The sequence below is a fragment of the Mirounga angustirostris genome, unplaced genomic scaffold, assembly GCF_029215605.1.
Source record: "Mirounga angustirostris isolate CCGP_5_RB_7025 unplaced genomic scaffold, mMirAng1.0.hap1 SCAF_15, whole genome shotgun sequence".
NCBI classification, from domain to species: Eukaryota; Metazoa; Chordata; class Mammalia; order Carnivora; family Phocidae; genus Mirounga; species Mirounga angustirostris.
This window is the reverse complement of record NW_026991723.1, coordinates 27,101,424-27,125,869: the sequence shown is the minus strand read 5'-3', so window position 1 is coordinate 27,125,869 and position 24,446 is coordinate 27,101,424. Positions and strand designations below refer to the sequence as shown.

The following is a 24,446-nucleotide window of genomic DNA, read 5'->3' as shown; positions in this document are numbered from 1 at the left end:
AACACCTGTGAGCCCTTCTTTTCACCTACTTGAAGACCTACTCCAGTTAAAGAAGAATCCTATCAAAATTACGTACAGATTTTGGGAAGTTGTGGTAGAAAGGATTAGTGATCGTTCCTTACTCAGTTTGGATGAACCCAAACTCCTCAATTAACCGCATGAATTATGTACCCTGGGCAGAAGCTGCTCTTCTGATTTCTCTTGCCTTCAGCATGAAAATGAACTTGACTGGGCACGTAATTCTTGTCACACTTTCTTTGGAAAGCCTATTAATGCTGTCTTCTGGCATGATAGCAGAAATCAGAGGCCTCCCTTGTAGATTTTATTTTTCTACTTGGATACTTCCGTGTTTACTTATCCCTGTAAGTTTTGTGTCCGTGACTTTTGTCTAAAACAAAAGCGAATCCCATGTATCTCCCTAGCCCAGTTTGGTTTTTTGGTTGTTGGTTTTTTTCAACTTGGGAAAGTATGTTCTTAAATTTTTTTTTTTTCCTCAAAAATACTTTTTTTTTCCCAGCATTTCTCTATCATCTTTTTCCTTCACCCTAGGAAAACTCAAATTTAATCTCTACATGACTAGCCGGATTTTTGATGTCATTTTGCTGTTTTCTGTCTCACATGAATTTTGTCATTTCACTTCTAATCGTCCTCAATGTACCTCAGCCACCTTCCCTTTTCCTCTCATTCAAGTTTATTGTTACTATCTTCCTTTTCATGGAAACCATGTTTCCTTATATCCTTTTAAGAATGTTAAAAAGCTTCCTATATTTTATTCCAATTCCTGTGGTAGATTTCAGTCCCTCACACTGATCAATGGGACAGTGACCAGTGTTTGCCAGACCTGGGGAATGGATGACCCTTGACTTGGGCACTGGTCACAGCCCCTTTTCAGCGCCCCAGCCAGGGGACAGGTGCATCTGCTCCATGCTGAGGCCAGCTTCCAGGGTGTAGTTATCGTTCAAATGCAGCTGGCCTGTCCCTCCGCAAGCTCCACAGATGCTCCACTAGCACAATTTCCTTTCCTCTTTCTCCCAGGAACAAACAAGAAAATGAAATCTATTCTTACAGCCCCAGTCTCCACTTTCTAATCCCTTGCTCAGTGTGTGCAGTATCAACAACGTGCACACTTGGTGATGTTACTAAAATGTTCTGACATAACTTCAGTTTACTTTTCATTTTCAAATGTGTTTCACAAATGGTTCTATTTAAAAAAAAAAAAATCTTTCCTGAGTGGAAAAAAATCCTGACTTAGACAGGTCAATAGGGTTCATGGTGTTACAGGCAAAAAAAAAAAAAAAAAATTGTTCAGAACAGAATTCAACAAACTCCCATAAAACTGTAAAGATGTGCTCAGTGTTTTTTTTCTTTGAAAGTAGGCATGTTTGGACAACAGCAGTCAAGAATTCAGCACACTTCCCTGGGTGGAATTCTAGACTTGATTCGGGTCTCTGGTTCTGTCAGTTTTCCTGCTGAGAGTGTGGCAATCCCCCTAACCTCATGGCAGTTCAGTTTCCGTGCCTATAAAATGGAAGTCACCCCTGCCCTTTCACAGAGTAGTGAGAAGCAAGTGAGGTCCTAACTAGGAAAAACACTTTTTTAAATGTCTAAGCCCTGAAACTAAGGCCCAGAGTGCAACACTGAACATTTCCCTATTTTAAGCTTTTAACCCATTGGTAGAAATCTAAATGTGGTTACAGCTTGCCAACTCCCTCAACAGTTACCACACCCACCTCATGACACCCTAGGACAGCTGCTGTCCTGAGATAAGGGAGCCCACATATTTCTTACACAATCATGAAAACCTAAGGCCAATTTATCTCGGGGACCTGCACCAGTTTCAGATAGTATTAGGTATGCCTGACCCACTAACAAGTAGATTATGTGACTTATCACTCACATGCAAAACAGCCAACCAAGTTAAAAACTGAGTAGTGTGTATTAAATAGATGAAAGAATTAAACATACACATGGCGGATCCTGAATCACGAAATTTAGGACTAGATTTTTAAAACGCACTTTTTTTCTAAAGCACTATACTAAAAGGCCAGAGTTTATGCATCATTTTTAAACTAGCCGTCCCAATACTCAGCCTAAAATTGTGAGGCTACCATGAGACAGTGTGCCCAAGGGTGCTTTTGAAAACTATACAGTGCTACATAACTACATAACAATATTTCAACAATTAAGAATGATACATGGCATCTTTTTTTTTTTTTTTTTTTTTTACATTTTATTAACACACTTTATTTCTTAGAGCAGTTTCAGGTTCACAACAAAATTGAATGGAAAGTGCAGAGTTTCGATATGCCCCTGTCCCCACCCAAGTCCAAATACTCCACTATCCACATCCTGCTCCAGGGTGGGGTATTTGTTACAACTGATGAACCTATGTGGACACAACATTATCCCCAAAATCCATTGTTTACATTAGGATTCATTCTTGGTGTGATATGTTCTATGGGTTTGGACAAATGTATAACAGCATGTATATCCACCATTGTAATATCAGTTTCACAATATATGACCTCTTTAAATATCCATGAACAACTAGCAACGTTTATTGAGTTGTAGTACTTAGCTAGGTGCCATACAGTCGTCTAAGGGCCTTTCATTTAATCTTCACAGTGTCTGTGGGAGGAAGGGCATGAGAAGTAAAACACCTTGTGCCAAATCACCCAGCTAGTCAGATGAAGCCAAGACAAACCCATCATACTACCATCTCCTAATCTCACCCTTTCTTTTGGGTTAAGCCGGGTTTAGAGGCAAAAATAACCATTCTCTTAGTGTCATGGAGTTGTATTTCAGTAGTAGGGAGACCCAACTACTTAAGGGGATTTTGAACTCTCCAATCCTGTAGGTTTTAGGGGATGAAACATAAACTGGGCTCTAAAACACACTTCACTGATCGTTCTTTCCACATTGAAACACTGAGCAAGAGTCTATCCTCCCCAGCACCACCCCACCGAACCTCCTTTTCCCTTTACCTCTAGCACCGCCACGAGAAAAGCCGCCTTTCCTTCGGTTCTCCTCCTCCCGACTGCTAACTTCATTCTTTCCTGGGCTCTCCATTTACCAGGCTACCTATGCATGCCTGGTATAATGCCTGGTGCTTAGGTGTATTTGCTGAATTAACAGGCAGAATTAAAAGGCAGAAGCCCCTGAGCAGCCACGACAAGGTCTGACAAACAACAGGTGTTCGATCAAGCTTATTCGACGGTTCACGCTATGAGTGTTGACAGAGCTGCCCAATCACATCCTCGGACTGTTTGGGTTCCAAAGTCGGCACCTAAAAGCGAAACTTACATTAGCACCATCCCCCAGTATCCCTTGCAGTAGAGCATGTGGTGAGGCGGGGGTCCGGGGGTGTCTGAGCTGTTTATTTCACGAAAATGCGGTAAGTCTATGCTCTTTAAGAACTGCCTAGCTCGACCAAAAAGGAAGACAAATGTATGTACCTGGGCCTCGGAATCTTTCTGCTTTGGAGAGCACCAGCTCTCGTGCTCAGCGTTCTTATGCAGTGACGCCGCACCCTTCCCAGGGACAGGTCGTGGAGCGACACGCCTCCAGAGTCCACAAGTCCGCAGTCACTCCACGTGCCCAAACCCCACTCCCCACGACGCGCGGAGGTAGTCCTCGCGCAGACGACCTTGCGCCTCCCTCCCCCACGCACCTCCAAAGCCCCGGGCCATTGCGCCCCCGCGTCACGTGCCTACGGCCCTAGCGCCGCGCCGCGCCCCGCCCTCCGCCCGTCACTCACGCGGCCCGACCAATGGCAGCGGCGGGGGCGGGCCCGCGCGGGGCGGGGCCTGGGCGCCGTGCGCCGGAGCCTGTGGCGTCAATTCGGCCGCCGTGTCCATGGAGAGTGGCTGAGGTGGCCGAGCTCCGGCCCGAGGCACCGGGGCTCCGGGACGGCGAGGATGTCGGCTTCTTTAGTCCGGGCCACTGTCCGGGCTGTGAGCAAGAGGAAGCTGCAGCCCACCCGGGCCGCCCTCACCCTGGTGAGTGGCCGGGGCGCGCGGTCGGACGGGTGACATTGGTTCACCTCCGCCCCCTCGAGGAGGTCACGGCGGCAGGGCGCTGGGCCCGCTCCGCGGCCGCTACGTCGCCGCCCTGTCCTCCTCGCCCCGGCTGGGAGATAAACAAGCGCGGGCGGGGCTCCTCCGCCGGAGCCGGACGCCCCGGGAACTACGTTTCCCAGCAGGCCGTGCGCCGCTGCGTGCGGGGGTGGGGGTCGCCGCGTGTGCGCGAATCCCCGAGCGGGCGAGGCGGCCCGCTGCGAGCCTGGGGGTGCGACTGTGCTCGAGTCGCGGGCCTTTCAGAGTTCGGCGTGCGGGAAGCTGGGGGAGGGAACCGGGACCCCTGCCCTCGAGGTGCGCGGGGAGGGCGGAAGCTCGCCGGGGTACGACGGGGCGAGCGTGGCCAGCGACGTGAGAGCGCAGCCTCAACAAAGCCCACCCCTCGCTGAGATCAAGGCTGTAGTGCACAAAGGGTTCCTTCCTGGGGTCTGGGAGGGAAGGCTTTTTGAAACACCCTCTGTCCCTCCAGCGGGCCTCGGCCGTGGTCGGCCCTCACAAAGGACAAGGAAGGATAAAAGTCTCTACCGTGAGTGAGCGTTGGGCGTTTTCTGGGTGAAAGGTCCAACACACCGGGAGGGCACCAGAGTCCCTGCCGCAGATGCTCACCGCGGGATTTACCACGCAGACGGGATCCCTGGTGTACAGTGCAGTCGCTTTGTTTTTTTTCTTTTAACAGAGGGAAAACTCACATAACATAAAATGAACCACTCTCAAATGTACCATTCAGTGGCATTTAGTACATTCACAATGTTGTGCCACCATCACCTCTATCTAGTTCCAAAATACTCCAAGAAAACTCAGTATCCGTTAGACAGTCACTTGTGTTTTGAAAGAGTTGGGTTTCATGGGAAAGCTTATGAATCAGGTCAGCATTCTTCTCACTCCACTCTTGTGCAAGCATTCAGCACCTGGAGAGTGGGAATTAGAATGAATCACGGATTCCATTCAAGCTAATGCTATAAGAAGACCTGTTGTCAGAAAATCAGTTGTACCAAAATAGAAGAAAGTTGTGATCAGGTGGGAGAACTCATTTTTATAATGGATCAATGTTTCCAGCCTGTACAGAGGTTATCCCGATTATTCTATATTACTGTTTTCTGTACCACAAAGCAGGTTTCATGTCTGGAAGATACCATCATCAGATCTTAGAATTCTCCAAGGTCTTGAAATCACAAGAACTAAAGGGCATGAGTCATACTTTGTGTCTTTCAGTCTCAATTAAAAAATATTCAGAACTGAAAAGAATTCTACCACTGGTAATGGTAGAGCGAGAAAGAAGAGGTACAGAGAAGCTTTTTGGCCTTTTCTCTGTCCATCATCTAGCATATTACCTGCTTGTTCAGAATCTCTGAGTCATTCCTTTCCTCTCCATTCCTTGTCATTCAGTTGACATTTAAGACCTCCTGTGTTTCAGGACAAGAAATAAATTGAGTTACACAGTTCCCACCCTCCAGGGACACCGTTGTGGGCCAGACCTTTGCCACCCCTAGAATTACAGCTCGCATTCTCAGACTTCAGCTCTCTACACTTGCTCCTGCCTCATGACCTGTTACTGGGCTAATTCTGCTCACAGAATTCGGTCAGTTCTTTATCTTGTCAATTCTTAGTTCACAGGGGCTCCATGTTGCCTTTGATCAAGTGTTCTGATTAACTTGCCAAAGTCCATTGTGTGAATTTAGCCTGTTTAACTGTCTAGCTAACTTTAGAAGTTCCTTTCCCTGTAGTCTTAGCTGGTGCCAGAGATAAAGCAGGTCCTCGCTGCTTTCCACCCACGGCCTGCATAGCAGGCTTGCAGTCATTTTAATCCTAGCATATGTTCCCTAGTCTCAGGACACTGGCATGCGTGAATTGCTGTCTGTTCTTAGTTTTTGGGTGTTTTTGCAAACATTGTAAATCCCAGCATGTTCTGTCGAGTGCAAAAGGAGGTGATCAAAGGGCTAATGAGTGAATACAGATGAAAGCAGATGAAACTAAAGATGATTGAACAAAATGGGTAGGAAGAGATCAGTGTTACCTAGATATATGAACTTGACATCAGGAGTTTGACATGGTGCAAACTTGTCTAAGTGCTGTACCTGTGTAGCCTACCAGAGGTCATCAAAAGGCTAGGAAAAGGAAAAGGAATTGATGAAATGAAAACATGGTTCCATGCTGTCAGCGCCCAGTTATCCACATTAACTGTCGTTAATCCAGGAGAGGACTGGTGGTTTGCTGGAACAGAAGGTTTAGTCTGGTGACAAGGCTGCCCTTAACACTTTTATGCAACCAGAGATGGTTCTTTGATTGAATGTTTTAAGACTCCACCCACCACCTCAAAGTAAGTAACTTTGGACACCTGTGGAGAACTTCCAAAGAGGATGGTGTCCCTACTCTGCATACCCAGGAGTTGGCAAAAGAAACTGAATTTGTAGGAGCCAGAGTAAAATATGATGAAAGCCTGAAGATTTAACACTGCCCTCCTGGCAGAGGCTTTTATTTCCATCGTTCTACAAATCAGAATTAGTGCAACTATAATTTAGGATTAGGGACGTACCTATAGCTGTTCATAAAGCGCAACCAAAGTTGTAAGAGAATGATGGTACATAGCCAGCATCATTCTTCATGCACAGAGGGAAGTTAATTCATTATGTGCAGTGGGTGCTTTAATACTTCTAGTGGCACCTGGTTGAGAAGGACAAGGAAACATGTTACTTGAGCCCCAGTAAGGAGCTGTTAATTCATTGAAGGACAAGTAACAGAAGTCCTTTCGAACAATGACCAAGCAGTAATTTGTATAGTTAGGCAATTTAAGGGATATTCTCCAGGAAACAATTGGAAGTAGCCTAAATGTATAACAATGACAGGTTAAACGAGTAGATCCAGTTGGTGAACTATTATGTAGTCACTGTAAATAATGTGTTTTTTTAAGTTTGGGAGTCATAACTCCATTCTTTACTATCCCTGTGTCAATTATTTAATCTTTAATACTTAAATCACAGGATTATAAGAATAAGATGATGCATATAAACCACTAAGCACCTGGAAGGTACTCAGTAAATGGTTAATATGTTTATTACTATGTATTGCATGGGAAACTTGTTAAACTGTTTAAAATGTAGGCCACAAAATATACACACACACAGATGAATAGGAAAAGACAAAAGGGGAAACACCATAATGCCATAATGAGTTAAAATATACTGCAACTTGTTCATTGGCTGCTATTTATCTACCATCTTTTAAACATTAAAACGCCACATTTATAATGAAAATGAAAATAGGTTGTAGTTGTTGGCACATGTTTAGTATACATAGTCATGGAGTTAGCTTTGGTTTTAATTTGTTTTCTTGGACAGCAAAATATTAAAATTGCCTGGGGAATTACCTAAGGAAATACAGTGTTGAGGATGAAAAGCTTCTGATACAAAAATGGACTAAAAATCTTTTTTAAGGGCCTTTTGTCTTGTTCTGTGATCTACCTCTGAGTAGATTAAAAACCATCGTTATATTTCATTGAGTTTCAGGAATCTTAAACTTTAATTCATTGGCCAAATCTCAGGTGAATAAGTCATTAATTCTACATACATTTCTTAGAAAAGTATAGGTGTCTTAATTGTTTGAGGGGAGTGCGTGGAAATTGGAAGGCTACCAGGCCCGCAGCCTGTTGTTTAGTTGTGAAGTTTTCAGACTATTTGCCAGATTGAGTGTACTTACGCAGAGTTGCCAGAGCCTGCAAATAGATGTGAGCCCATAGGATCCTCAGCTTCTGCCTGGTCCTGAGATACAGAAAGTATTTTTTATAGCTAGCATTTTTTTTCACGTGCCACATGTTCCCTAATTTTAGCCATTCTGACTTGTTCTGAAAAGCAGTCCCTCACTTAGAAAGTTAAAAGATCCCTATCTTTCCCCTTAAGTAAGTACGCCACTGGGTTTCCATCATTAATAACACTCCTCCCAATGCAGTATGTTTGGTTTTGGCCTGACACAGGAAAATTAAGAAAGACTCATTTTGGTTCCTATAATGACAGTTCCCAGGCACACAGGTTACTTTTCCCTTAACAGTGTAGGAGTGTGAAGTCGACCGCTTCGGGATAGGTGGACCACTCCATGAAGTGTTTTTGTGTACTCTGTGTAAGTGTTTTCTACTAAGAGTTGGGAAAAGAAGAAGAAACATTATTTTGTAAAATCAAATTCGGTAATTTAATAATCACGTGGAGATAAAAACACGTGAGGCTATTGACAGAGTAGTGTGTACACCCTGTCTTCCTTGTTTTGGTCATGCAGCCGTAACCCTCCTCACCTTTGACTCTCCAGCATTACAGGGCAAGTTGTACTTGCAATAAATATTTCCCATGGTTGTGCCTTTTTTTTTTTTTTTAACTTATCAGAAATCCTTTGCTCTTTGACAGTAATTAGATTAATTTCTTCAGGACTCAATGTGGGAAATAAGACCATGAGAATAACAGAAGCTAGTTTTTACTGGCAATTGTTTAGAAGGGTAAATGAGCATTTTTAAACATTTTTTTCAGAAATATTCCTGTAACTATTTGAGGTTGACATGCTGTGATCTCAAAAGAAGAAAAAAAAACCAAAACGATAATTCTGCTCTTCTCCATTTCCTTTTTCTTCCCCTGGCATACTGTTCCCTGTTGTCCACTATTGTCACACTGGTTGGCTTCTGTTCTGGTAGAGTCGTGGGAAAAGGCCTTTATAAACCACGTACTGGTGGTGATTTTTTTTTTTTACTTTTTTTTTTTTTTTTTACAGTTATGCACAGTAAGTATATATGTGCACACCCACCGTACATTAATAATTGAAGTCAGAGTTTCTTTGAACATTCATCTTTATTTATCAAGTGTAATACATTGTTTTCTTTTCTCTTCTAGTTTGTGTTTTTAAAAAATACTAGTGTCAGCCTTCTAAATTGGTTTCATGGCCTTTCCGAATTGGGTCCAGACTCTGCTTCAACATCCTCATCTGGCCAAGCCCCACCGGCCAGGCAAGAAGAGCACACTTTGAGGCCATCCTCTCTGTCTGCTCCCTTTGCACAGGCTGGGGTTTTGGCTACGGTTACTTCCAAGTCATAGGTCATAATGTCCACTCTGGGATTCCACAAGCCAATAAAATGCCAGTAAAAAACTGGAGGACCAGCACAGCATTGCCAGCTAAGGAGCTAATAAAACAAAGTAGGAAGGACATGATCTCTTCGTTAATACACTCTCATCATTGTAAAGTAGCAGTTTATATTGAGCTCTTTGTGCCTGGCACCGTTCTAAATGTACTTCATGAACTTACTTATTTAATCCTCACAAGAATCCTGAGGAGGAGGGTCTGTTCTCCCCATTTAAGCCAAGTAACAGGCTTGGACACAGCTCGGAAGTAGGGCAGGAATGCCCTGGAATAGACTTTGTCACTGACAGCACCGTGAAGAAGCAGATAGGATCCAAGAATAGAAATTCAGTAGATGTTGGAAAATTGCACTTCCCCAGAAAATGGGATTGATGATGCTGACCTATACACATATAATACATTGTGGTGTTTTCGTCATTTTGAGGACAAATGGGCTAGGTAATTAGACAGCATTGCTCCTGAAAAATGCCTCCCTGTGCTTGTTTCTATAGTTGACTAGCTTAGCTCTGTTCATCCGGATATCCTGAGATGATATTGTTTTAAACCACATTTAGTAGCTGTGTGAACATGTGGTGGGACTGGTATAAGAGGCACCCTCTGGGTTGATGATGCTACGTTATTCCCTCTGTGCGTATTGATGGACTTGAAATAGATTTGGGGTAAGCAAAAAATATAAAATAAAATAAAAACAATAGGTTAATAATGATCAAAAGAAAAAATGTCTGAAGGTTGGCTTCCCCAGCGATGACTTAATTGATTCATTGGCTATTGAGCGCCATCTGTGTGTCAGGGATTGTGCTTGTTGCTGAGCATGCAGTAGAAGGACAAAATAGATGCTGCCTAGAAAACTTAGATTTGTGATGTAAGTAGAGAGAACCAGAGAACTTATGACAGGGCGCTGATCTTGACGGGGAGTGGAACAAGATTCAAAGGATGTTGCTAGAAGGTATTTTAAAAATAAAAATAGAATGCTTTGAGTTGACGAGAGTTGATGTGTTTGTGTATAAAAGCCACAAGGTACTCAGACAAGAATATAAATTTGTCAGACGAATTTGCTAAAGATATACTTGAATAGTCTTAAAGACTACAGAACTATAAGGCTTTAAAGAAAGCAAGTTTTGTAGCTAAAAACTTAATAACTTGTTCTTTTTTCAGACACCTTCAGCAGTAAACAAGATAAAACAGCTTCTTAAAGATAAGCCCGAACACGTAAGTAAAACCAATCAAATGAATATTCAGTAAAAAATTGAGGTTGTATTTTCACACTGAATTTATCTTGTGATAAACAGCATGTTTTCACTGGCTAGGGATTTTTATTTAAAAAGTAAAATATGCTCATGGTTTTTAGAAATTCAAATAAAATATAACAGGGTATTCAGTGAAAAAGACATCATTTGTGACCCCAAACTCTTGGCTGTCTTTCATCCTTCTAAGGGGCCACCTCTTAAGTGTCCTTCCTCAGACAATCTGTACATTTTTATCTGCCTACACTGGAGTTTCTCAGGCTCTGCACTGTTGATGTTTTGGGCCGGATAATTCTTTGTTAGAGGTGGATTGCAGGATGTTTAGTATTTCTCTGGCCTCTCTGCACTAGATTCCGGTGGCACCGCCCCACTCCTCAGTTGTGACAACCAATAATAATTCCCCGAGGGGCACTACTGGCCTAGATCATGCTTGGAATGTTTGTGTATCTCTTTGCCTACTTAGAGGAAAGCATTCCATACATGCTGTGGTTATGCTTTGCTTTTTGCCCCTAATAATATAGCTTGAAGTTCTTTCCAGAACATTACAGAAAGACCCACCTCATTCTTTTTTTATGACTGCATATATTAGTGTATTTTATTTATTTAGCCAGTCCTCCATATTAAAGGTCTTCGGGGTTGTTTACATCTAGTGCTGCCACAAACATCATTCAGCAAATAGTGTCTGTAGTGTGCCAGGCCCATTGTTCTAGAAGACTAAGCCTGTAAGCCTGGTTTAGTGCACCTATGTAGGCTGTCCTAGACGCAAAATTGTTGAGTAAGGGGAGTATGCATCACCTTCACCTTCGTGAATTGTTAGTTGCCTGTGGAATATTGTAAATTACATCCAAGTACTAAACTCTTAAAATTTAGTAATTAGACTATGGAATGGTTTCTAGGTTCTGTTGTACAACCTGCATTACAATGTAATGAAGTTCTGGCATGTTCCTCCTAAGAATTATTAAATGCTAAAAATATCAGTATGCCAACTCCATTAGGATAGACTAATGAAAAGAGTATATACGCATCGACCAAATGAAACACTGAGTGTAGGTTTGAGGGATGACAATGACATGAAAAGGATGGAGCAAACACTTCATTGGGTTTCATTGCTGGTACAAGCAGTCCCTTTTCCAAACTCCAGGTACCTAAAGCTGTATTTTCCTGTATTCTGTAAGTATCTGTATTCATTCCTAGGAGTTGGACTTTCTGCTTGCTTGAGTCTTTCCTGTTTATGAAGATAAAAGCTAAGTCAAGTCAATACTTAGGACCTGTGCTCCAGAATTTCAGCTAGACAGTTTACTATTGGTAATACTGAATATGTGAAACGCCCCACACGTTCTTTCAGCTCTCACTCTGAGAGTGAATAAAACCACAGTTCTGTCTCCTTGTTGTTTAAGGACAGAAGAGACTACTGTCAGGATGCTTCAGCTCATCAGAACTCCCAGGCAGCTTAGCATTCTAACTCCCGGTCTCACCAAGTGTCTTCCCACTCGTGATTGCTTTTCCTGAAGCAAGTACACATTGCTACTTTTAAGAGAATCAAGATCTGCTTGGTGAAATCATACTTTTTATGATAATACTTTTACTGTATACTTCAAAAAAGCAGATAGGATCCAAGAGTAGAAGTCCGGTAGATATTGTTAGAAAATCACATTAAGATAGACATTGGTATTTTAAAAGTGCAGTTTGGTCACTTTATAAACTTCTTAACATCTGTGTTGGCTGCAGTCTTTTGATTTCTGGTACTTGAGAATGTTTTCATAGTTCTGCCTTAGAATTAAGGCCCTGTGTAGAGGCAGGTATGATTGCCAGGGGACAGCCTGGGGACCTCAGTGAACCTAACCATAGGGAGGGAAATTTCCTGAGAACATCTCATGCGATGAGGTGGAGCACAAACGTTTTGAGGAAGTGAGAATTTGTTAAGTAGTCATCTCTGCCATCAGATAAGTTTCTTTTTCCTTTAAAAAAAAAAAAGTATTCATGTTTGGAATTAAAACTCTTCTTTAAGGGGGACCTGGATGTCTCAGTTGGTAGAGCATGTAACTCTTGATCTCGGGGTTGTGAATTCAAGGCCCACATGGGCAGAACTTACTTTAAAAAAACAAACAAACAAACAAAAACCTCTTCCTTTAAAAATGTTATTCGCAACCTAAACGGCTAATAGTAAGGGTTAAGTAGTTAACATGCCTTGGTATAGTGGACTGTTAAGGCATTATATGCAAATGATAATTGTGAAAGTTAATCACATGGAAGGATGATGTCTTAAGTGGCAAAAACAAATCAGAGAATTAAGACTTATTACTGTATAATAAAGCCTGTGTTTAGATTATATGTATATATGACAAGAACTGGAAGAAAAAAGGAAAAAAATATATGTTTAGAGTGAAAGTGACTGGTTTGGGGGGGTTTTCCCCCTATGTATTGTTTTGGGTTTTTTGCATATAATTGTTTTTATTTTAGGATTCCCCACTAGTATTGTAGTGCTGTTTGTTAAATGGCTAAATTTTTTAAATGCTTGTTCCCCTTTCCACTTATACTTCCTAAAGGGACATGTTATAGCCAGAAATCTAATATTCCTCTTTAAGCTTATGGAGAAACAAATAATGTCAAATAGCCAGGGTTTTTATAAATGCTTAATACGAACTACTTTAAAACTAAGTTTATATTTACACTGCTTTTTCAGGTAGGTCTGAAAGTTGGTGTCCGAACCAGGGGTTGTAATGGCCTTTCTTATACTCTAGAATATACAAAGACAAAAGGAGATTCTGATGAAGAAGTTGTTCAAGATGGTGAGTTTTAAGCATATATAGTGCTCGCTGTGAGGTAGGGTGGTTTGACAGACTTTCATATATCAAGTGATTTATACACAGCAGCTGAGTGAGATGGTACCATATTGTCCCCAGTTTTGCAGATGAAGAAACTGAGGCATGGAGAGGTGAAATAGCTTGCCTAAGGTCACTCAGCTAGTTCAGTGGCCTGGTGAAAAGTTGAACCTACTCAAGTTGATTCTAGAGGCTGTGCTCTTATCATTTGTTTGTTTATTTCAATTACAAAAGATAATCATTGTGTGCGGAAAGGTTTTAAAACGCTAAAACTTCAGACTGAGCCATCCATTTTTGTGGGAAGCAGCAGTTTGACATCTATACCAAATAAGTAATGTCATCTTATGCTTTTGAGGAATCTGTACTTTTAATTTTTATTTAAAATGTCAGTGCTTTAATTCTCTCTTGCCCCCGTGCCCCTACCCAGTAATCTGATAAAACCTATTTAAAAGAAAATAATGCCACAGCCTTGGGGGAACTTCAGCGTGCACGGGCATTTCAGTGGTGGCTCTGCGTCAGAGCTGTGCTGTCAGCTAGCTTGCAGGTTCCCACCGTTCATCTCATTAAACTGAAGTTACTGACCAATAATGACATTTTTGTTAATACGTTGTTTTTTAAATCACTACATAAAATACCTTAAATATTAAATTTTTCAGAAGATGAGCTCTAATAATTATATATAGTTTACATTTGAGTGAGTAGTTTCTTATAAGGAAGAAAGCTTTCTTAAACCAATTATATTTACGAAGATACCAACCTCTACCTGCATAGTTCTAGGGAGTTACGTTACTGCCAGTTTTCCGGCCCCTGAGCAGAAGAACAGAACAGCCCTGTTGCACTGATGGGCCTTATGACCCCAGGCCAGTGTATCACAGTCCTGTGCGTCTCTCGGCTTGCCAGTGTGTCCTGTGTACGGATGTCAGTTAAGGCTTTTCACATATTTCATGTTGCATATTGGAAAAATGGGTGAAGTATTGTGAAAAGCAAATTCTAGTTTTGCATGGAATTGTCATTGGAATATGCTTCTCTACAACTGCCAAGCCTAATACTGTGTTTGACATAGATTATTGGGTGGAAAAGAAGGGACAGACAGGAAACTGAGCCCTAATCTCTTAAAGGAAATAATGAAGCAGATTCAGAAGTTTCCTGTTTGACTTTTGTCAGTGGTTACTATTTAAAAAGTTCACTTGTGCTCTGAATCAGCAGGTTCCATAGACCTGCAGGCTTTATGTGACACGTGTTTTCTTCTCCCCAAGGAGTCAGAGTGTTCATCGAAAAGAAAGCACAGCTAACACTTTTAGGAACAGAAATGGACTATGTTGAAGATAAATTATCCAGTGAGTTTGTTTTCAATAACCCAAACATCAAAGGAACGTGTGGCTGTGGAGAAAGCTTTAATATTTGACTACTCTGGCTGTAAGCTCCAGGAAAACTCATGGAAGTCCTAGGGCTTACTGAAGAAATCATGTGACTGTCACGTGCTTAAAGTTTATAATGTATGACTGCCTTATGAGGAAAATAAAATGATGCCTTTTGAAAGTGAAGCCAGTGTGTTAGATTCCAGAAGAAGCAATATATGTATTCTTTTTAGAGGGCACAAAATGAGAAACCATTGCTCTCTTTGGGTCATTTTCCTAATTTGTAAAGAAAAAAAAAAATCCTACCCTGTACTTAATTGTCTTGCATCCTTTCTATTAGAACCAGTTTCATGAAAGCTGCCTACCTGGGAGGATTTCAGGAAACGTATTTTTAATACGTGTGCACGCCATAGCTCACTGTTGAGAGTGGCGTGAACGTTCATTTCCCGACCAGATTGATGGCAGAAGATCCTGACTGCTGGCATGACGTGGAAGTGCACTGGTTTTCTACCCAAACTTGGCACAGCGTTTCTACGTTTGTGTCCAAAATTTCTTTGTCAGATGCCTCATTTGCTTTACCCTTTAGCAGCACCAGCCGGTAGATGAAAGTATCGAACAAAGATTTCCTTGAACTGCAGTGCAGAACAGTTCTGAGCGATGGCATCAAAAGGTAAGAAATACTTCACTCACTGTTTTTAATCCATTTCTTCTGCTACCCAGAACATCCCCTCAAAGGTGGAATCTCAAGCTGGCTTAGATCCTTTTGGTTGCAAGGTGTCTTAAAAGCCATCCAGCCCACCCCCTCAATGCTATACCTGGGGAAGCAATCCCCAGGGAACCTGCAGGACGTCCGTCCACCTTCACACTATGGGCTATGTAGTGGCAGAAGTTGGAACTACTCTCTCTCCCCTTCCGTGGAGGGGCCACTAGTTCTGCAGTCTGAGGCAGTCAGTGAAGATCAGTGTGTGGTCTGGCTTCTTTATCTGGTTGGCATTTTGATAAGATTTCTTTATAATTTGATGAAGATCGTATTTAGTTTATTTTATTTTGAGTGAGAAGAATCTTATTTTAAAACCCACTTATGTGAGTTACCATCTTGTTTCTTTAGAACTTTGAAACAGTGGTTTATATTAGCAGAGAAGACATTTGTACCAACCCAGAAATATCCTTTTCGAATATAGTAGTCATTTTGAAGCAGAACATGAGGGTCTTTTCTTCAAATTCCAAATACGTGTACACTTTCTGGATCTCAAGTTCAATGACTGTAATTCTTAACATTTTCATCACCTACTTTTTTTTGACAGCATTCTTTTTGTCATTTAGTTATTGATTTTCCTGGGTTTGACAAACTAAGTGTTCTATGCGAAGACATGTACGCTTTTTCTGAAAGCTGATTTCATGAATTGAAGTAGCTGTCCTATTTATGTCCGTTGTATTTACTGAAGTACCTGGCACAAAATGCACCAACACCTAGAGTAGTAGCTGTATGTAAATGCTCATGAGTCCATATTGTTAATATAATTGTCAATTCACTTATAATCTGTGCAATACTGTACGTATGTAGAGATTGAGTTGTCAATAAAAAAAAAACATGGCCTCTTTGTGATCATAAAATTGCCTTTTCTTTCTAAGGAAGAAGGGTTTGGGAATAGTAGCTATTCCAGCAACTAATGAATAATGGCTATTTTTCTCTAACCAGTCTCGTCGCTTCCAGGAATTTCCTCCACCAGATTCTGTTGCATCGTCTTCTTCTTTCTTCTCCATGCAGCCCTTTGACAGAGCCATTTTGCATCCCTCTTGGCCCCAGACATCGGCATTCCCTTTCTTCTTCAGCCTTCTTTTCTCCCTTTTTCGCTTCCTCCATCCTCTTGCACAGATTCCTTCTTATGTTCTCCTGTCATAATCCCTACCTGGAATTCCAGATCTGTCATCCAGGCTTTATGTTCACCTTCAGAAAGTTTCTTAACAATTCACCTCAGGCATATTTGTAAGCACCTGCTCTCCACCTTCTTGAGGTTTCACAGATGACCGGAGACAGTCCCCAACCTCAGAGATCTTAAGAGTTGGCAAATGAGACACCAATAAAGACAATACCGTAAGTGTTGTAATAGGTAAAATTTATTGCATACTTGCTACGTGCCAGGAGCTGTTTGAATACAGTCTTCACAACAATCCAGTGAAGTACGTCTGACTCCTGTCATTTCATAGGTGAGAAATTAAAGCACAACATGAACAAAATAGTTGACCTGAGTAACACGGTCAGTGGCCAGGTCAGAATGACAGCCCGCCCACACCATCTGGCACCAGCCTGTGCTCCTAGCAGTTGGGCCATGCTACATGTTCTAGAACCAAGATGGGTGCACTTTCTAAGAAGTTATCCTAGAGGTTGTTACACTTAGCCCAAGTTTTAAAAGCCCTAAGAGATAAGGGGAAGAGGGAAGAGAATGGACAAAACTAAAAAGGATTGAAAACATGCAGGAAGCTAAGCGCTCTGAAGAACGTGAGGCAGCAGGGGCAATCAGACCAAGAACACTGGGGCTTTCACTGGCTTCTATAGTGTCACAAGGGCAGGGAGCCACTCAGAGTCGTTACAAGGGGGCCATCAAAACATCTACATTCAGAAGTGTCTGGCTGGGGGCTCCTGGGTGGCTCAGTCATTAAGCGTCTGCCTTCGGCTCAGGTCATGATCCCAGGGTCCTGGGATCGAGCCCCACATCGGGCTCCCTGCTCTGCGGGAAGCCTGCTTCTCCCTCTCCCACTCCCCCTGCTTGTGTTCCCTCTCTCACTGTGTCTCTCTCTGTCAAATAAATAAAATCTTTAAAAAAAAAAAAAAAAGTGGCTGGCTGCCCTGTGGAGTGTGGAGAAAGCTGACCGGAGAGGAGGATGGAAGGAGGTACCGCAGAAGCCCAAGTGGGGCCTGAGGGGGAGACCAGTGTGAGGATTTGGAGGTGCCATTGGCAAGACTCCATTGTGAACAGACCAAGCTCAGCAGGGCTGTGGTGTTGTGGCCCTTAGCTAATCACACTAGCAACACTTTACTGGGTTTTCCTGTTTTTTGTTTTTTTAGTCTCTTGCACAATATTGAAAGGTTTTTGAAGAGAGGAGCTTTATCATTTTTTTGGTGTTCATTTAACACCAAGCATGTTGTAATTATTTTTGACAAAAAGACTTTCCAACAGCCATGTCCTGTTCTTTCTCATTTCAGCCAAGCTCCACTTCAAACCCTGGGCATCCTCCTGAGAGGTCACTTCATAGTGCCCCCATGTGACATGGAGGACATCAGCTGCTGTGGTGGGAGCTTCACGCAGAGACAGAGCCGATGATTTTTTAGTTAGAAGAGCACGCTTAAAAGCCCACTCCAGAGGCTAAACTATCCCAGGAAAGATTTCAGGAGACGGAGGCTACAGTGCTCTTCTGCTACCTAGTGTCTCCCTGCCCTCTGCCTCTGCCCCACAAGAACGATTTTCTCTTTGGCAAAGAGGAAAATAGGGAGGGGGTTGGAAAAAATCTCTACAAGATCAGACATCCCTAAGATTTCTGGTACTTCCTAGGTTTCATTCATCAGGAAATACCTTTAAAAAACGGCCTTTCTTGTCTTGTTTTGATGCCTGAGAGACCAGGAAATGGGAAAATCTGTGATACTAAGCTGCCTGGTCATTCTCATGCCATCAAACAGCTGTGAGACCCTTGGAGCCTGCAGAGCTCTTTACAGATATCCAGTTAGTGCCTCGGCGCAGACGTGACATGGGCCATGAGATCACATCAACTCAAGGGTGAATACGCATGTAACCAGCCTGATGCTGGGGTTGAGTTCGGCAGTTCATGAGATGCCAGCATGCAAAGCTGTAGGTCTGGGGGGAGATACACCTGGATTTAAGTCATGGGCTCTGTCGTGTTGCAGCCTTTTGACCTGGCACAGGTCAGGTAATTTCTCTGAGCCTGCTGACCCTTCTGTAGAACAGTCTCAGGATTTGGGGAAGTTGATGAGCTAACTGCACATAAACAGCATCCACCTTAGAGTTGACACTCAGTACATTGTAGTTTTAGTCCCTTATACCTGTGGTTATCAGTCAAAGCAAGAGTTTAGGGAAAGGAGCGTTTCCATACAATTAGGGAGTTACTGCCCCATATTAAAATCTATTGAAGGAGATTTCCTTATTTCTTTACATGACCACAACAACTTGATTGAAAAGAACTACAAATATAATTATACAGAAAAATAGCTGATTAGCTATTAAGAGAATTCCCATGTTGGGGGGCCTGAGTAGCACAGTCGCTTAAGTGTCTGCCTTCAGCTCAAGTCATGATCCCAGGGTCTTGGGATCAAGCCCCAAGTCCGGCTCCCTGCTCAGTGGGGAGCCTGCTTCTCCCTTTGCCACTGCTGCTCCCCCTGCTTGTGCATGCTCTCCCGCCCCCTTAAATAAAATCTTAAAGAATTCCCACATGGATGTGTCTTAACTAAGGAGTAGTAGCTGAACCCCCTCCTTGGACTGGAGGGCGAGGGGTCCACACCAGACTTAGCCAGGCTGGGGGTCCACCTACCCTGTCCCTCTGCAATGCAGAGCCCATGTTGGGGTTAGAGTCACAGTGGGATATGTGATGTCGACTGCCTCCCTTGCTGTCCACCAAAATCTTCAGTAAAGGTTAGGGTTCTCATGAATGGCATAGAACGTAACCTTCCCCAAGGCAAGGGCTCTGTACCAGTGATAGCCTCCCAGTGTAAAACTCCCCTATGTCTTTGATAGCCCTAGTGGATTGCATCATGGATTTACTTCCGTGAACAAGTAATTCCCAACTGTTGACTATTAAGTACACATTTAGGGGTGCCTGGCTCGCTCAGTCAGAAGAGCATGCGACGCTCGCTCTCTGGGTCGTGAGTTCAAGCCCCACATCAAGTGTAGAGATTACTAAAAGAATAAACCTTACATGTTTATTGTTCTCCATGGAGTCCAGGTCTTCAAGCAGTCCTCAAGCTTCAAAGTGCAAATAAATCTGAGGATCTTGTTAATAGTGCAGACCTGATCCCAAAGGTCTAGGGTGGCCTGCGGTTCTGCACGTTGAGCCAAGTTCCACGTAAAGCCCATGCTGGTGCTTTGCAGACCACCTTTGAGTAGCAAGGTTTTAAACTATCTCCAGAAGTACCTGGTTGTATTAAGTGATAATTCGCACCTGTGTTTGTTTTTACCAACTACCCACTGCAGGGCTTCTGATGGGCATGAGTTGTGGCCGTGTTGCCACTCTTGAGATCACAGGGCCTCCCAGACTGCTTAGCTGCCAGTTTTAACTCTTAAGTGCTGTCTGATTCCTTTCAGTATTGTGAAATACTAAATGTCTCAAGGATGCCCATTTCCACTTAGTAGCTTCCTTCGTGGCTGGGTCCCCAGCTCAGTCCCCACTGCATTACCCAGCACAACCAGGTGATCTGGACGGCCCCTAAGTTGCTTTGACCCTAATACTCTGGAACCAGAGTCTTCTCGGATAGACCAAGTTTGACATCTCAGGGAGGGGAAATCTTGCACGGCCCTTCTCTGAGTGGCCACATAAGGTGGCACAGGGCCTTGCCATTCCTCAGGAAATGTGTTTTGTGGTAAACTGCACATAGCAGAATTTACCATTTAAACCACTTTTAAGGGTGCAGTTCAGTGGCCGTAAGTACCTTCACATTGCTGCACAACCGTCACCATCCATCTCTAGAACTTTCTCATCTTTCCAAACCGAAACTCTGTACCCATTAAACACTGTTCGTTCCTCCCCAACTTCAGTCCGTGGTAACCACCATTCTACTTCCTGTCTCTGGACTTGTCCACTCCAGGCACCTCAGCCCTGCAGCCATACAGCATTTGTCCTCTTGTGTCTGATCAGGGGGTACATTTTTAATCTTCATCAGCAGGAGAGTTGGCCTAAACAGTTACTACTGTTGCTCTTTAACCCATTCTGATGGAGTCCTCTATTCAGCCGTGAGACTGTCCATTGATGATGTGTCTGCTGATGGTTATTTATGAACAATTGAGGGCAGTTTAAGAAAAGCATCAAACAGGAATAAAAGCATCAAAAGACTGTGCACTCGACTGACCCAGACGAAATTCTTTATGAGGACTCGGGAGAAACAGGTAAAATGAAGTTAAATCTATAGCACGACCCTCACTCTTGTCAGGGAACAAAGTCTAGAGACACCATTTGGTGCTACAACAGATCTTCTCTTCCTCATTTTCTTTCCAATGCAGCCCCAATCCACTTCCAGCCCAACCATGTGGGCAGACGTAGGAAGCAGTCTGTCTCCTAGTAACTGCCTCCATTTCTCTTCTGCATCTTGTCCATATCTATAGAAGGAAAAAACTTGACAATTCAGCTACTTCATATTTGCTTTTTAAAATGTCTGTCCATGGGGCGCCTGGGTGGCTCAGTCATTAAACATCTGCCTTCAGCCCAGGTCGTGGACAGTCCTGTCCTCTGAGCTCTGTGGACAGTCCCCAGGTGATGATCCCAGGGTCCTGGGATTGAGCCCCGCATCGGGCTCCCTGCTCAGCAGGAAGTCTGCTTCTCCCTCTCCCACTCCCCCTGCTTGTGTTCCTGCTCTTGCTGTGTCTCTCTGTCAAATAAATAAATAAAATCTTTAAAAATAAAATAAAATGTCCATCCTCCACATTCCACCCATTACCCTCATGCAGGAAGTTAATCCCCTGACCCTTCATGTCATGCAGCTGTTTATGTGACCTTGAGGAGGTCCATATGTCACAATGCAGTTACTCACCAACACTAAGCATTAGCATTGCCAGATGCCAGGCTAGCCCAGGGGGTACCAGATGAATGAGGCCCAGCCCTGCTCCCAGACAAACAAGATGGCCACATAATTACAAAGCAAGTGGTAAGTGCTGTGACTGACCCACTCCTAGGGCATAATGAGAGAAGAGAAAAGGGAAAATTCAGCCAGTTTGGGCGTGGCTAGGAGAGGAGGGGTGAAGTGGGCGGTGGAGAGAGACAGGAGAGACTGGCGCTGAGAGATGAGGTGGTAGCTGGGTTCATGTCTACAAATCAGGGTTGGGAAACTGACCTCCTTCCAGCAGGTTACAGGAAGCTGGACCCAGCTGGTCATGACTAAGCCTCACCAGTCGCCCTCTTCCCTTGGGGCCTTCACTTAGCAGCCTTGCCGTCTTCCTGGGTTTCTGTACCTTCCTTCCCCACCATGTTCCCACGGACTCCTAGCCCTGACTTGGCTCTACTCTCACTACGCCTGTCCCCACATCCAGCCCTGAGAGTGTATGGCCTCGGTAGAGAGGACAGTCTGAAAGGAGGAGATCAAAAAATGGTAGAGAGCTTCCTCTCCCAGTTTCCAGAACCAGCATATGCAGACAAGCTGTTTCCCTTGGGCCCAAACTGGGTAGAAATAAATGAACTCCTCAAACTGGCTTCCATCCAAAGCTGCCAGGTGTTAACCTCCTGCCCCTGCCCAAGCAGGCCTGTCAGTCCAGCCAATGCCACTGAGCAACTATCATTCCCTGGGGACCGTCCACAGAGCTCAGAGGACAGTCAGCATCGGTCGATGGCAATTCCTTTGGATGGAATCGCACTGTTCAATCCATCTCACCACTTCGTACCCCAGCTGCTACCCACCTAGGTAGGGTCTTATCTTTCTTCTTCCCTTCCATACATACTACCTTACGTTTCAGGTGCTAGGGGCACCCATAAGCACACCGTGGTGGTGTGGACGGCAGACGAAGCTAAGGCTGGTCACCCAGCCAGTGCTTCCAAACTGGCCTAGGATCCTGCTCAACATTAGCCAGTTCCCTGGAGAAGAGGTGAGAAAGTAAGCCCCCCTGCGGCTGCACAGCTTGTCCTTGGTATCAAAGGAAGTGGAGTATAAGTGGTTGTAGGTGCGGAGATGGGTGGGCACGGTTGGCATTGACCACGGGAAACCCCAAGGACATCTGTTCCTCCTCTAGGTTGGTGAGTGGAACAGTGCCCCTCTTCTCTGGTTTCTGTTTTTGGGAGTCTGGCTCCTTCCTTTTGGGATTCTATCCTATAGGTCACATGCTGCTGCCTCCACCAAGCAAACCAGAATCAAGCAGAGATCTTCCCTGGAGCCTACACCAGGTACTGATTCCCATTTTTAAAGACACTGGCATCCTCTGTTCTCTCCTGAGGTCCCTGAGCCACTCCCACATCCCCTGACCTGAGTGCCTGTGACACAGCAGACTGTGAACTGCCCACATCACCATAAGATGTTCGTTACCACTTGCTTTCTCCCTGGCTCAGGGAGGATGGGGGCTGGCTCATTTGGAGAGGCCTCCAAGGAATGCCACTGTCCCCACGCAAATCCGTCCTGTTGGTTTGTTTTGGGCTTGCTTTCTGTGTGGGACCACACGGCTCCAGCTGCTTCATCAAGTGTTCATGGAGCCCTTGCTATCATCATGCCTCGTGTTGTGGAGGACACAAAGATGTCCCCCCGCCCGGAGGTGACCCTGCAGGAGGAGGGGTGGTGGTAGGAGGAGGAAGAGCATAGTGGTAGCAGGTGGTGGCCGTGATGAAGCTGCTCACACTTAGTGAGCAAGTCCTGGGAGCGAGGCCGCCTTGCAGGCAGTCTGCAGGACTCAGCACACTGAATCCTCATGCAGCTTTGGGGAGTGGACACTATACTTACCAGGCCCATTTTACATATGTGTATCCTGAGTACTGAGCTCAAGGTTAGCAAGAAAGACCTTGCTTCTCTTCTCCACTGTGCTCAGCTGGGGAAGGTAAGACCAGTACAACTGAACAAGATGGAAAACAATAGATGCCATTGAGGAGACGCAGGGACACTGTCGAGGAGGCTCAGAGAAGCGGGAGGACTACACGAGGGAGCAGAGGTGGGCTGCCACTGTGAGGAGAAGGGCACCGGGGCCTCTGTCTGGAGAGAATGGATAAACAGGCACGGACGTGGGAGAGTGAGGGCCGTGGGTGCCATGTGTGTGGGCGCTGTCAGACGATCCACCCTCGGGAGGAGAGCCACCCGACAGGGAAGTGGTGGGGACACGGGTGCTTATGGCTGCTGGCTGGGCTGAAAAGCCCTCAGCACTAGGTGAATGTGCTTGCATGCTGTGGGCCACTGAGGGTTTTGAGCGAGAGCAAGTTTGGATCAGAATTCTCTTTTAGGAAGGGTTGACCCAGTGTGGCTTATAGAAAATAAGACATTGGAGCACAGGATTTCTAGGGCACTAAAACTGTTCTGTGTTATGTGTAATACGTTTGTGTGGATACGTTTGTCATCACCCACAAGATGTACAGCACAAAGTCAACCCCAATGTAAACTAAAGACTTGGGTTAATAATAATATTGGTCCAGTGCACCTGGGTGGCTTGGTCAGTTAAGCATCCGGCTTGATTTCAGCTCAGGTCATGATCTCGGGGTTGTGAGATGGAGCCCCGCATTGGGCTCCCCACTCAGCAGGGAGTCTGCTTGAGATTCTGTCTCCCTCTTCCTTCCCCCTGTTCACATTCACTCACTGTCTCAAATAAATAAATAAATCTTTAAAAAATAATAATAATATTGGTCCATCAGTTACAATAAATGCATCACACTAATGTGGGGTGTTAATAGGGGATGGTGGAGGGCGCCTGGGTGGCTCAGTTGGTTAAGCGACTGCCTTCGGCTCAGGTCATGATCCTGGAGTCCCTGGATCGAGTCCCGCATCAGGCTCCCTGCTTGGCAGGGAGTCTGCTTCGTCCTCTGACCCTATCCCCTCTCATGTGTTCTCTCTCTCTCATTCTCTCTCTCTCAAATAAATAAATAAAATCTTTAAAAAAAAAAAAAATAGGGGATGGTGGAGAAATGTGAACACTTTTCAAACAATTTTCTGTAAAC

At 44.2% G+C, this 24,446-nt stretch overlaps 2 protein-coding genes and 1 long non-coding RNA gene across 8 annotated transcripts in view; 2 read left to right on the top strand and 1 right to left on the bottom strand.

The window, feature by feature from the left end:
- Positions 1-2,203: 2,203 nt before the first annotated feature.
- On the bottom strand, positions 2,204-3,664 carry LOC123849608 (uncharacterized). Its single transcript, XR_006792112.3, has 3 exons — positions 3,456-3,664; positions 2,985-3,286; positions 2,204-2,628 (listed from the first exon to the last, which is right to left on the bottom strand). It is a non-coding gene; the product is annotated as an uncharacterized LOC123849608 (long non-coding RNA).
- Positions 3,665-3,863: 199 nt separating this feature from the next.
- On the top strand, positions 3,864-14,795 carry ISCA1 (iron-sulfur cluster assembly 1). The gene is made up of 4 exons (XM_045882348.2): positions 3,864-3,998; positions 10,341-10,394; positions 13,113-13,218; positions 14,508-14,795. The coding sequence occupies exons 1-4, from the start codon at positions 3,918-3,920 to the stop codon at positions 14,654-14,656; spliced, it is 390 nt and encodes a 129-aa protein (XP_045738304.1). The 5' UTR covers positions 3,864-3,917; the 3' UTR covers positions 14,657-14,795.
- A 349-nt stretch (positions 14,796-15,144) lies between these two features.
- CUNH9orf153 (chromosome unknown C9orf153 homolog) overlaps positions 15,145-24,446 on the top strand; it is a 63,420-nt gene continuing 54,118 nt past the window's right edge. For 3 of the 6 annotated variants that reach the window (XR_010407651.1, XM_064579262.1, XM_045882344.3), the window contains exon 1: positions 15,145-15,279. The gene's annotated coding sequence lies outside the window, so the exon portion shown is untranslated. Of the gene's footprint in view, positions 15,280-20,421; positions 20,720-22,276; positions 22,406-22,549; positions 22,701-24,446 lie in introns of all 6 variants that reach the window. The other 3 variants (XM_064579260.1, XM_064579259.1, XM_064579261.1) reach the window with 3 other exon arrangements.

Excerpts from the sequence above, each read along its gene's own strand:
- ISCA1 (XM_045882348.2), top strand. The coding sequence starts at position 3,918 with ATGTCGGCTTCTTTAGTCCGGGCCACTGTCCGGGCTGTGAGCAAGAGG. Across the intron at positions 10,395-13,112 it reads TTAAAGATAAGCCCGAACAC|GTAGGTCTGAAAGTTGGTGT; the intron begins GTAAGTAAAACC and ends CTGCTTTTTCAG. Across the intron at positions 13,219-14,507 it reads TGAAGAAGTTGTTCAAGATG|GAGTCAGAGTGTTCATCGAA; the intron begins GTGAGTTTTAAG and ends CTTCTCCCCAAG.